The sequence below is a fragment of the Rhinopithecus bieti genome, unplaced genomic scaffold (assembly GCF_001698545.2).
Source record: "Rhinopithecus bieti isolate Rb0 unplaced genomic scaffold, ASM169854v2 scaffold_63316, whole genome shotgun sequence".
NCBI classification, from domain to species: Eukaryota; Metazoa; Chordata; class Mammalia; order Primates; family Cercopithecidae; genus Rhinopithecus; species Rhinopithecus bieti.
In genome coordinates, this window is record NW_016824497.1 from 1,436,692 (window position 1) to 1,450,858 (window position 14,167).

At 41.2% G+C, this 14,167-nt stretch overlaps 1 protein-coding gene across 1 annotated transcript in view; it reads left to right on the forward strand.

Annotated features, from left to right (window-relative positions):
• Positions 1-3,295: 3,295 nt before the first annotated feature.
• TLK1 (tousled like kinase 1) overlaps positions 3,296-14,167 on the forward strand; it is a 163,031-nt gene continuing 152,159 nt past the window's right edge. Inside the window, 1 exon segment of the mRNA XM_017862374.1 lies at positions 3,296-3,900. Coding sequence (XP_017717863.1) covers positions 3,762-3,900 — 139 coding nt within the window. The 5' untranslated portion in view covers positions 3,296-3,761.

Here is a 14,167-nt window from a genome sequence, read left to right on the forward strand (position 1 = left end):
TATCAAAAACTACATGAAGACAGGAATCAAACATTTAATTGTCCTTTTAAGGAAGTATTCACAACAAAAATATAATGAAAGTAACTTGATCATGTATATGCTGTAATCGTCTAGTTATCATTAAAAATAAACGTAGCCAATCTGCATTAAATGTAACATGAGTTAGGCTGGATGTGGTGGCTCATGCCTGTAACCCTAGCACTTGAAGAGGCCAAGGTGGGTGTACTGCCTGAGCTCAGGAGTTTGAGACCACCCTAGGCAACATGGTGAAAACCCCTCTCCACTAAAATACAAAAAATTAGCCAGGCATTGTGACGGGCACCTGCAGTTTCAGCTACTGAAGAGGCTGAGGTATGAGACTTGCTTGAATCTGGGAAGCAGAGGTTGCAGTAAGCCGAGATTGCACAACTGCACTCTAGCCTGGGTGACAACTGAAAAAAAAAAAAAAAGTAATATGAATTGGTATAAGGGCAATTGAAAAGCTTGAAGCTCTGGAGAAGGTTGGGAGAGATAACCTACCATCATCAAACCTTTTTGGTTGGGCTTTATTTACCATTTTTGAGAGGAACTGAGCTCTGTATAGTCTCAGGTAGGAGCTTTAAAAAATCACTCAGTGACTCTAACCTCTTTCTTGTAGATGAAGAAATTGAATCAAGTTACCTGCTGAGACTAATACTCAGGTCTCTTAACTTCCTTCCTGTCCCATATTCTTTTCACCGCAATCTGCTGACTAAGCCTACTCTTAAAAATACAGAAAGAGCATACATTTATCAACATGTCATTACAGAAACTCTGTTCATCTTACAGGGCATGTACTCAGGTATAAAAATCGTATGGCAAGATCTTGGGTATGTATCCAAGGGAAAGGAAAATCTATGTCCACAGAAAGACTTGTACATGAATGTTCTTAGCAGCATTCTTCATAATAGCCAAAAAGTGAAAACAACACAAATGTCCATCAATAGTTTAATGGATAAACAAGTGTAGTATACTCATTCAGTGGAATGCTACTTAAAAATAAAAACTATTGATAATGCAACAATGTGGACGAATCTCTCAAAATAATGATGTTGAGTGAAAGAAGTCAGACAAGGCCGGGCACAGTGGCTCATGCCTGTAATCCCAGCACTTTGGGAGGCCAAAGTGGGCGGATCGCCTGAGGTCAGGTGATCGAGGCCAGCCTGGCCAACATGGTGAAACCCTGTCTCTACTAAAAATACACAATTAGCTGGGTGTAGTGGCACATGCCTGTAATTCCAGCTACTCAGGAGGTTGAGGCAGGAGAATCATTTGAACCCGGGAGGCAAGAGGCTGCAGTAAGCCAAGATGGTACTCCAGCCTGGGCAAAACAGAGTGAGACTCTGTCTCAAAAAAAAAAAAAAAAAAAAAGCAGACAAGAGTACATATTGACTGTATGGCCAACATTTATCTAAAATTCTATGAAATGTAAAGCTACCCATATGACAGAAAGATGATCTGTGGTTAGAGAGAATGGAAGTAGAGTGGAGGAGGAACCACAAAGGGATAGAGGAAACTTGGGAGGGTGATAGATACATTCACCACTTTCCTTGTAGAAGTGGTTTCAGGGATGTATATACATCAAAACTTATCAAATTGTACACTTTATTTTTATTTATTTTTGAGACGGAGTCTAGGAGTCTCGCTCTGTCGTCCAGGCTGGAGTGCAATGGCGCGATCTCGGCTCACCGCAACCTCCGCCTCCCAGGTTCAAGCCATTCTCCCACCTCAGCCTCCCCAGTAGCTGGGACTACAGGCATGTGCCACCACACCCGGCTAATTTTTTATTTTTAGTAGAGGCGGGGTTTCACCATATTGGCCAGGCTGTTCTCAAATTCCTGACCTCGTGATCCGCCCGCCTCAGCCTCCCAAAGTGCTGGGGTTACTGGTGTGAGCCATCGCTCCCGGCCTGAAATTGTACACTTTAAATATGTGCAGTTTATTTTGTCAATCATACCTCAATAAAGTTGTGAGATGTCCCTCTTAAGTTTGAAAAGCAGACAAGACTAAAAACTCACTGAAGTATCTAAAGCACAAGGCAACTACAATTACTTTTGGAGATAACTGACAATCAAAGTTCTTTTCTAGTATGATAGTTTATCTGAACAAAACATTACTATGAGAAATGCAAAGTCATAAAAATAAAAAATAGAAACGACATTTTTGTCCCCCTGGTAATCATGCCATTTCCTCATGTCTGTGCAGTAGCGCTATGTTATAATCTTTTTAGTGCTCTATTCAATTTGGTTTTTTTAAAGAGAGAAATAACCTTGTTGTAGTTTTCCTGAACTAGACTGCTCTTTTATGTACAAGAAGCCCAATCCCTGGTGTGAGTGTACTTGTGTGGGTCTGTAGAAAGCTACACTGTATCTATAAATTTTAGCAAATGCTGTCATTTGTTTTGGGATTTTTCTAGTCGGGACTCAGCGGAGACACTAGAAACAAATTAGAAATTTCTAGAAACCATACCTTCTACAAGATGAACGCTGTATAGTTTTCCTAAATATGTGAATTCAGTAATCACATTTTTCATTTAGATTTTCCACTTAACTGTTTTAAAACAAAGAATTGCTATACCATTCAGTCTACGAAACCGGTAATTTTCAATTTCTTCATTAAAGATTCCTTCACTCTTTTTTAGAAAACACGAGAAAGTTTTATTTCCCAACTCTCCCACTACCCATTTCAGAGCTGTTTTATTCGGTCATTATTCCCATTCTGCAGACGGGGAGGCGCACATATGTTTTTCTGCATAGTACAGAGGGGCATGAAAGAAGGAACTTTCAACTTTTCAGTTCCATTTTGAGAAACGATCACATTGAACTCCCGAGAAGCGGCAGCTGAGCGAGAGCAGCAGCATTTCTCCCCGGGTTGGGTGTGGGTCAGGAGCCAGGCGCGCTTCCGCGGGAATAGAGGGGGAGTCAGGTGGCAGCAGCGCCCGAGCCCGAGTGGCGCGGCGGGGGCGCGCCTCCCTCCGGCCGGCGCGGGGACGCTGCCCCGCGCACGCGAGTCCGGCAAACCCCGCGGCTCCCGCGCCGGCGCCGATCCGCGGGGTGCGGCAGGGTCGCCCCCCACGCCCCTTTCGTCCTTCCCTTCGCGCCGGGCTCGCCCTCCTCCCATGCCCCAACATCTCCAAACAGTCCTGGCACCGTCCTCCCCCAGCCCTGCCTCCCGCGGCCGCCCCGCTGCCGCCCTACGGGAGGCCGCAGGAGCCTCGCGATAGGTGGGTTTGCCACAGGCCGGGCCCGCCGTGACGGCCGCCGCCGCCCTTAACTGATGCAGAGGGAGTTACCCCGGCCCGCCTCAGCCGCCACCCACGCCCGCCGCCGCCTCCGGGCGACGCCGGGGGGCCGACGCACTGCAGAGGTGCCGGCAGGTTCCGCCCGCGGAAGTCTCCTCGGCCGGCGCAGCCCGCGCTCCGCCCGCGCTCCGACCCCGGCCCCAGGGCACCCCCTCGACGCCTCCGCCGCCGCGCTCCTTCCCTCCGCCTCTTCTCCGGCGCGCCCGCCCGCTCCCTAGCTTCTCCCCCTTTCCCTCCTCCCTGTCCCCTCTCCTTCCCTCACCTCTTTCCTCCCCACCTCCCCTCTTCTCGGTTTCCTCCCCCATCCCCTTGACTCTCCCCTCCCAGCCCTCGCTCTCTAGCTCGCCCTTAGCGCGGCCCCCGCCATGACGGAGGCGGGTGCCGGTGCCGTTGCCGCCGCTGCCGTCGCAGGGGGGGAGTCGGGTTCCCAGAAAGTAGCTTGATGAGTGTCCAAAGTAGCAGTGGAAGTTTGGAGGGGCCGCCATCTTGGTCCCAGCTCTCCACGTCTCCAACCCCGGGCTCGGCGGCGGCGGCCAGGTCCCTGCTGAATCACACGCCGCCATCCGGGAGGCCCAGGGAAGGTAAGCACTGCCGCGCCCGCGCCCGCTCGCGGGCCTCCCCTCCCGTGCCGCGGACCCCCGAGACCCCCCGGGGCTCCTCCGCCAGACCCCGGGGTGGGGGATGGTGACGAGGTGGACGCGAGGCCGCCCGGCTCCCCGGCTCTGGGGAGGTATTGCCCTGGTTGTGGGTGGTGGTTCGCGGGTGGCGGAGGAGACGGATGAGGGGGTGCGCGCTGGTGGGGACGGGGCGAGGCGCACAGACTCGCCTGGGGTTCCTGGGAGCCAGTTCTGCGAGGGTGGGAAGCCTCCCCCCGGACGCGAGCCCCTTTCTGCTCCATTTGCCAGCACACTCAGTACTCTTAACCTCCTGGCCTCCGGTCTCTGGTGGGTTTTCCCTCCCGCTGGAGCCTTCGTCCTCGAGCCCCCTCCCCTTCCCCCGCGCACTCCTCCCATGGAGGCGGTCCCCGCTCTGCGAGCTTCGCTGCCCCGGACCTGGAGGATGCCCCTCGCTTGCAGGGTCTCTCATTTGGGGAGAGACGCTGAAATTATCTAGGCAGACTTTGATTCCCTGTGTGGCCCCCTAGAGCAATTTAAACGACAGACTGACTCGTGGGCAGGCTTTTAAAACCGCCCCTCCAGATGGTTGCAACTTTCTCTCCTTCGCCGTTGCCTCCTGCGTGTTTGTGCGTTATATTCTCTGCTGCAAGTAGGCTACTGTTCTTCTCTGACAGGGTCGTGGGTTTTGTGGGAAATATCTGCGTAAAGGTTATTGCAAACACGCACTAGATCGGTTACAATTGTTTTCTAAGTTTTCTGGCTTCTTGCAAGCAAGTGTGCTGCCACCAGATGTAGCAGTTAGACAGCTTGTAAGGCACCGGCGTGCTTTTGACTAAAATTTCAACTTGCTGTATTTAACTTTAAGGATACGACATAAAATGAAATTTGGGAGAAAACACATTTATGGGTGATGAATAAATGTGCATGGAATGTCTTTTAACGCTCTTTTGTCTGGAAAACGCTTAGCGATGTTCATCCGCAATTGGTAAACGGGTTGTTCACTCCCAGTTGTCGCACACGAGGAGATTGTAGGCATATTTTCAAACGTCTGGAAGTTCAGCAGTCTAGTGAATGTTTTAAAGAAATCAAGAGCTTCGATTTATGTAGGAATCGGTGGGAGTACTTTATTTTGAAAATATCTGTCGATAGATACTATCCAGAGCCTTGACAATTGTTAAGCAAGTGTTTTGTGTCCTGAATCCAGTGGTTCAGGCATAGCATTCTTTGTCATTTTGTTCCTGTGAGCATGTGTGAAAGTGACAATAGGCTCAAAGATTGGCATGAATATGCTCCAGAAAATTCACGGAAAGCTTTGATTTATGGGATCCATTAAACAGGCGGAATACATTGACTGACGTTTCTCCCTTTCATCTTATCCCAACGCAGAGCTTTCATTATTAGAATGTAAAAGTATTAAATGACTAAAAATTTAATATATCTGGTGATTCTTTTGCACTTGAAAATTTCTAAATGAACGGTTTAAAATGTATTTTATAGAGAAGCTGGTGCTTTTAGCATGCTTTTACTTTTGTTTGTAGTTTCGTTAAGATGTTTTGTGTTAGTGTTGTGGGTTTAAAAAGACCATTTTATTGTTTCTTATTTAAGACTATATCATCATTCATTCGTTCATTCATTCATATCTCGAATATTTATTGAGCCATTACTGTGAGCCAGGCCGTGAACTGGATACTGAGGACATAGTATTGAATTGTTTATCTGTTGACATCTGTTATCAGTATTGGGAATTTGGGAGACAAAACATCTAGATTGTGAGTTTCTGAGGTTACTTCAACTTAAAAACATTCTGCACTTTTCCTGATGTTTGAAAATTTGGAGGGGTTGGAATCGTTTAGCTTGAGCTTCCAAATAACCATAATTTTTTCCGGCAGTTTAGATTGCAGTGGGTTTTTATGTAACCTAAAGTAGTGAGTTTCTGTTAATTCATGATATCATAGGACAGGCTTTTGTGAAAGTTACACTTCATGCCAAGTACCTGTATAGCTACAGAGGGATATTTCTTTTTGACCAACCAGCATGCAAGTTAAAACTATTAATCCTCTCTAGGGTTATATTCATTTTGAAGTTTGGCGATGTGTTCTCAGATTTCACTAACGCTCACAGGAATATGAAGCCCTGAGTATCAAAATGGAGATGTTTTCTATTGAGCGAAATCTCAGTTTTTATTTTAACAAGTGTTTAGCACCTTTTTCAGGTATACATGTTACTACATTATATAAATTGATGAAGTTTTAGAAAGCTTTTTGACGGCTAGTTACTGCTAGTAAGAACCATTGATATTAATGGAACTTGAATGTATTGTATGTGTCAAGAAGAGAACTTTGTTTCTTGAAAAATTGAGCCAGTTTAACATAGAGTAATAGAAGAATTGAAACTTCAAAGAGATGAACATGTATATGAACTTACATAAATATTCTATGTGATGAACTCCTTTTAGGCAAATTTAACTTTGAAAATGGGTTACTTTTAAAGATATGCCATAAGCATCTGTAAAAGTTACTTATTTTGAAGTTTTGACGTTTGAAACCAAAAATCTAATATTATAATCCGATTATTTTTGATGCTGTATGTTGTGGTTCTCTTTCTCTCTTTATTACCATTATCATATTCATATAGTTTTATTACAAATACAATACAGCTCTTTAAGATTTGAGAATCTATTAGAATTTAGGAAATTATATGATAAATATAGTGTAGATTTCTTTTCCCTGGGTCCCAAAGCTTTTTCCCTTACCAATCTTGTGGTTCTGTTTGAGGTGTTCAGCGATGTAGCTCTAGATTTTCTGTTGAATTTTTTAAACCTATAATCTCCATCCCATTTTGTCTTCTATAATCCTGTGATTAAGGGAGTGAGGAGTTAAAAAGGTCTTCAAGTAAAGCCCAGTTTTGCTTTGTTGAAGCCTAGGAACCTAGTGTCATAATGGCTAGATAAGAGTTGGGTTTTTTTGCATATCAGTACATGGGTACTTTTGAATGGGTTATTGCTGAGAATCAAAGGATTGCTTATACAGAACACTTGCATTTTCTTTCCTGCTCCTGCCAAGTATAAATAATTTGATTTTTTTTTTTGTAAATAGTGAAAACTTGGCCAAAAGGATGGCATGGGCCGGGAGTGGTGGCTCAAGCCTGTAATCCCAGCACTTTGGGTGGCCTAGGTGGGTGGATTGCTTGAGTTTAGGAGTTCAAGACTAGCCTGGACAACATGGTGAAACCCTGTCTCTACAAAAAATAGAAAAATTAGCTGGGCATGGTTCGGGAGGCTGAGTTGGGAGGATTGCTTGAGCCTGGGAGGTGAAGGCTGTGGTGAGCCTAGATAGTGTCATTGCATTTCAGCCTGGGTGACAGAGTGAGACACTCTCTCAAAAAAAGATGGCATGATAGTACGATTAAACTGTAAACTTGCTCTGTTTCCATATTTAAAGGCTGCATTCCTTAGAAGAATTAAAGTATTTGACTTCAGATGATTTAGTAATGAGATGTTAAAACGAAGGTGTACCAGATGGCCCTGTAGACCTTTAATTTTTTGAAATCGCTAGCTGGAGGAAGACAGGGTTATATGTTTAAGGATTCTAGCTCATGAATAGATACGTGACAGATGTCTCCTTTACAATGGTACATTTACACATTAGAGGAGAGAGAAAAGAGAGAAACCAGAATGGAAGTTTGAAAATCTTATGCGAAATAGACTATGCTTTCGCCTTTTGACCTCAGAGCCTCTTTACTCGCTGAACAATTATTGAGGACCCCAAGGAGATTTAGGTTTATGTGGCTATGTCTACTAGTATTTGCCATTTTAGAAATTAAATCACAATTTCAAATATATTTAATTTAAAATAAAGTGTGTTGTAAATAGAATTTTTTATGAAGAATAAATATGTTCTAAAACCAAAGAAACTAGACCAGTGGTGGTGTTTTATATTTTGCAAATCACCTTGATTTCTGGCTTACTAGGAGAAGACAGCTGGGTTTTGTGTCTGCCTTCTGTTGTGATGTTTTGGTTGAGATATGTGAAGAGAATCCAGCTTCATGTAGATACATGGTTGGAAAAGGAAGGAGTGAGTATTCTTTGGCATTACATGAAAATTCAACAAGTGGCAGGTTTTTTTTTTTTTAAGTTACTTACAATGTGAAAGTGCATTGTATTCCAGAAATGTCTCTAGGATCTACAGGAAGTCTAGGAACATATATTTACAGAAGAGACTAACGGGTGGGAGACATGATAGCTGTCTCCAGGTATTTAAGAAACCTGGATTTCAGTAAATAGGATGTAAAACCTGTTAATTTTAATAAGTAGGAGGGAGAATAGATCCATTCTCCTGCTTTAGAAGGCAGACCAACTGGTGAAAATTAGGAGGACATAGATTGAGATCAGTCTAATTTTTTTACAAGAATGTAAGAACTGTATGACTAGACTTGAAACAGTGGAACAGTGGAGCTACAATGGAACTCGCAACCACTAACAACAATGGAAAGTAGTAGTTAGTTTTGAGAATTTAAAGTGTACTACAGGGACATGTTTTTTGGGGAGGTGGAGATAAATTCTGTAGATTCTTTATGATGAGTGCTATTGGATTAGTGACTTAAGGCTTCATCCAATTCAAAATGTAAACATTCTATGATTCTTTAAAATCCCTGAATATAGTTAAGCTATACTTATATATTCATTAATGTTTTGAATGTTCTTTCAAGTCCGTAGTATGAAACTATTGTTGACTTTATTACTATTTTGCATTTTATTGTGGTTTTCCTCCGAGGATTTTCCTGTATTTTCTGGTGTCAGCAAGATCAGTCTTCATGAAATCTTGCTAAATTCCCTGTGAAATATAATAAGCTTCAGACATTTTAGAGAACCAAATGCTGTTTATGATACAATTTAGTAGAGTTGCAATATATTTCAGCACAGAATTTTAGAATACTATGGGGCTGATTTTCAGTTTTGTAAGAGAAACTATGAGCATAGTTTATATAGTCTTTTATTTGTAATTGTTTACATGATTTCAGAAGTAATATGCTTAAGCTATTCTAACGTTTTAAACCTAGAGAGTCTGAAAAGAGGAAAGAAGAAAGAAAAGTATTTTAATTGATCTCTTTTGAATTTAAAATGCATGTTAAATATAACTAGAACATAAATGAAGAATTTAAATTCCCATCTTATTCCTAGAATTATACCTATAATATTTATCCTTACTTACAACAATTCATATTTTAATTTTGCATGGCACATAATCTCTTCTGTGAGTTGGATTTTAGATGGTGAGAATTTAAGCATAAATTCTGACAACTTTCTTGAGGTCAATTTAATATTAATAAGCGTAGTAAGTAATAATACCCAGCTTGAGACCTCATGTACTTGTTGCATTTGGATTTAAAGCTCATTTTCTCTAGAAGAGCTGTAGAAATCATTCATTTAGTTTCATAAACTCCTTCATGCTTATTAATGATTTTCAAGAATCTTAGAATAAATTACAGGAATATTGTTATGAAGTAGAAGAAGCAGTATGGTATAGGGGAGAAAGTGATTGTAGTTGGAATCTGAGGGTTGTCTTTACTTTGCTATTAACTAGCTGTGTGACCTTGGGCAAGTTGCTTATCTCTGCTTCAGTTCCATAAACCATGAATTACAGAGCTGAAACAGATCTTGGAAGCAATCTAGTACAAACCTCTCATTTTACAGATGAGGAAACAGATAATTAGCACAGGCTTTCGCTGTAAGACAGTTGGGCCCAAAATTCAGTTTTCTGACTTTCGGGTTGGTTTTTTTTTCCATTATACTTCACAGCCTCTTTTCATCTGTAAAATGAGAGCATTGGATTAGAGGCTCTCAAAAGCCTCTTCCAGCTCAAAATATTGTCATTCCTGTGACATTAGTCCTAATATAATTTAGTAGGGGAAAGTTTGTAACTTTTATTTATTGGTGAAGGAAATGTTTCTTGAAGAGCCTTTGCAAGGCTATATTTTGTTTTGTTTTTTTTTGAGATGGAGTTTCGCTCTGTCACCCAGGCTGGAGTGCAGTGGCCGGATATCAGCTCACTGCAAGCTCCGCCTCCTGGGTTTACACCATTCTTCTGCCTCAGCCTCCCGAGTAGCTGGGACTACAGGCGCCCGCCACCTCGCCCGGCTAGTTTTTTGTATTTTTTAGTAGAGACGGGGTTTCACCGTGTTAGCCAGGATGGTCTCGATCTCCTGACCTCGTGATCCACCCGTCTCGGCCTCCCAAAGTGCTGGGATTACAGGCTTGAGCCACCGCACCCAGCCTATATTTTGTTTTTTTAAGAGAATATCATCAGGCCAGGTGCTGTGTCTCAGGCCTGTAATCCCAGCTTTGGGAGACCAAGGCAGGAGGATTGCTCGAGCCCAGGAGTTTGAGACCAGCCTGACCCCGTCTCGAAAAAAAAAAAAAAAATTACCTGGGTATGGTGGCATATGTCTGTAGTCCTACCTACTGGGGAGGCTGAGGTGGGAGGATCCCTTGATCCCAGGAGTTCAAGACGGCAGTGATGCATTGAGCTATGATCATGCCACGGCACTCCAGCCTGGGCAACACAGTGACCCCCGTCTCAAAAAAAAAAAAAAAAAAAGGAAAATATCTTTATTATTACCAAAGGGTGTTTACATTTATGAGCATGGTAAGTAGTGTGATAGGTAGTCCCGTTTTTTTGAAAACACTTATTAATATATTAACGATATAAATTGCATAAACAAACAATGTGATACCCGGAAGTGAAATAAGTAGGTGATTGTTCCTCAGAAAATATTTCTTGAGTTTATTTCATCTGAGACCCCTGTGTTTGCTCCTAGTTAAGTGCCTGTGTTGTTTAGTGTCTCATAGGATTGTCTGTTTCCATAGCATCTGCATCATGCTACTTTTATTATAGTTTTATTTATGTTGTCTACTAGACAGAAAGGTCTTGAATTCAGAGACTATTTTGTTCATTTCCATATTTTCAGTGCACAGTGGGACATCCTCTACAGAGTTGGCACTCAACTAAAAGTTTTGTTGAAGGACTGTTTCACATACATCATCTCTCTATGTATTGTATGCACGTATTTCAGACCCAGGAAGATGCTTATTTTAGTAATTCTAAATAAAAGTGAATTATATTTTAGAGGGTGATATGGATAACAGTAACAGTAATAGCTAAAGTTTATTGTGTTCACACGTTAATTCTTGTATTTCATAACTCTGAGATATATACAGTTGTTGTTCCCATTTTCAGATGAAAAAACTGAAGCACTGAGAAGTAAAGTGACTTACCAGTGTGACCTAGAGTAGTACATAATGGGAATTTAAACCAAGTTGGTGTATTTTAATCACTGGGATATATTGCCTAAAATACGAAAATTTGGCTTTTAGGATTTTAGTAGTTTTTCTAAGCAAATTTTAACTTACTGATCAGTCTTCCAGGCTTATTCAGTTTACCTCTAAACTTTTGTTAACTTTTTTTGCATGAGTTTTTATACACGTGTGAAGATAAGATTTTTTAAAAAATACAAAAACCCCAACCAAACAACCCAATTTAGAAAGCTGTACCAGCTGTGCACATCTTACATTTCCTTTTTTTAAGATAAGTTTTGTCCATTCATGGAAAATGTTAGAGATACATCAATGAAAAATTTTATTTCCATGTTAGGTAATCTAATTTGTGATTCCATTTATCTTAATATTTTGGCCTCATAAGCCCACTGGAGCCATAACAAGTAAATATTAGAATTTGAACAAAAGATTTCCCACTGTCTATTTATTGTGGAGTCTGTTTATTGTGAGCAGTCTTTTTATTGTGGAGGCTTTATAACCTGATGGACAAGGCTTTAAATTAGAATGTTTTAGCGGCAGATCTTTGACTCTTAATAGTATACAATATGGGCAGGGGAAAGAGACTTGATGTGCAGTCTAGTTAATCTGTAAAAAAGTATTTTACAAAATACTTAGTTTTAGTTCTTTTATTGCTAACAACAACAACAACAACAACAACAACAAAACCTTTGGTAGCATGTATTATGTAGCAAACCTAATTGAGAGGCAGGATTTGAGTGGATTGATAGGAATTCATTAGTCACAGAGTGGAAAGATATGCGGAACAGAGCAGATCCAGGTGGTAGGTTGTCAAACTTGAATTAAATTTTCCCAATGTGGCTTCGTCATTAGGTCTGAAATTTAATGAATTTCAAGAAGGCGATTTTACCTGTATTTAAATAAAAGTGATTATATTCTACATAGATTCATTAGCCAAATATAAGTGTTTTTGGGGGATGACTTAAAATATTTTTTCCTTTTCATTTATATGGATTGTTAATAATTGGTTATACTCATAAATTTGTGCCTTTCCTTGAAAACTAATTAGCTGGTGGAAGTTAATTAGGTTTAAATTCTAAGGTTTAAATTCTGCTGTTAATATGATACCTTGTGTGACTTCATGATTCCCCACTGGACACTAGGTAAGTGCTTCCTATCTGAGGATGAATGTAGTTCCTCTGGGGAAGGTCAGAGGGGTTTGTGTGAGGCTAATCATACTCATCCTGTCTCCTGAGACCAGAGACATGTTTTAGTTTTTTCCTTTTTTGATACTGTATATTTGCCTCATAAAAAATACAAATTTTCCCTTTTCCTGCAGATTTCTTTTAAACATCTGTGTAAGTATATAGTTTAGCTCGACTTTGTATACTACTCTGATACTTATTTCATTTACTTAAAGATACACATATTTATTAATGCTGGACACTGTCTGGGCACTCATTTGCTTCTAACAATCATATGAAGTCCTGTTAGTATCCCTACTTTACAGATGAGAAAATCGAGGCATAGAGAAGTTAAGTAATGTACCCAAGGGCCAGGCACAGTGGCTCATGCCAGTAATCCCATCATTTAAGGAGGCTGAGGTGGGCAGATGGCTTGAGTGCAGGAGTTCGAGACCAGCCTGGACAACATGGTGAAACCCTGTTTCTACAAAATATACAAAAATTAGTCGGGTGTTGTGGTGCACGCCTGTAGTCGCAGCTAGTTGGGAAGCTGAGGTGGATTGCCTGAGCCCAGGAGGTTGAGGTTGCAGTGAGCCATGATTACGCCACTACACTCCAGCCAGGGCAGCAGAGGGAGACCTTGCCTTAAAAAAAAAAAAACAAAAAAACAAAAACCAAAAAACAATAATGTACCTAGGCACAGACAGAGAATATTTAGCAGCGCCAGGATTCAGACTGGGCTGAGTGCATGTTCTTAACAGTTACACTATTCTGTCAGTGTTATTTCCTTGAATGGATGCACTATAATTGGTTAACTATTCTTCTTTAGGTAGGACGTTAGTCATGAATCTTTTGGTTACACGTGATAACAACTTAACACAACTTTGTTAAGTTAAAGAATGAGTGTATTGGTTCACATAGTAGGAATTGTATGTGGAGAATGATGGAATGGCTTTGGAAATAGCTAGATCCAAGGTTGCAAGTAATGTCATTGGGTTTCTTTGTCTCCTTTTTGGGTTTTTCTAGCCTCTTGCTTCTGGAGCGCCAGACGTATACCTTTAACTTAGCAACCACACTTGAAAGACAGCTTCTCTTTCCTGTTGTCCACATGTGTCAGTTCTGGGTTGTTGGTAATCAATTCTGATTATCAGTTCCTTAACCAATCATTGGAACCTGGGAGATGAGCTACAGCAAGGGCAGCCACTTTGGTGGCTGTGGTTCGGGTCAGTTGGGGAACCCACAGAAAGCCATAATTGACAGTCTCCTTGAGATGACGTGAATTGGATGAGGTGTAGTTTTCCTGAGGAAGGGATGATGGTGAGCAAAAAACAACTATAGTGAATCATTTAGGTTATGTCTTTTTAATTTTAATTTTATGACTATCATAGATAATGATATAGTAACTCAGTAAAAGCTTCTTTTTTTAAATACTAGATTTTCAGTGATGGGATTACCAGAGCAGAGTATAAAACTATTTTAGGGCTTTTGATAAATGTTGCCAGATTATTTTTTTGAAGGATACATGTGCTTAGCTCATATACCAACAGCATGCATGAGATGAGCATGTACTTTTGAACCAGGTAGGGTTCAGCTCATGTTAGAAATACTGTACTGGGCTTAAATATTAACACATGCCTTGCACTTAATCAAAGGGTTGCAAACTTGACACTGAGCAAATATCTAATGCAGTTTATCAAATGTTTCCTATTTTCTCTGGATGTTTTTTATTCTCATTATTTAAAATTTTATTATGCAG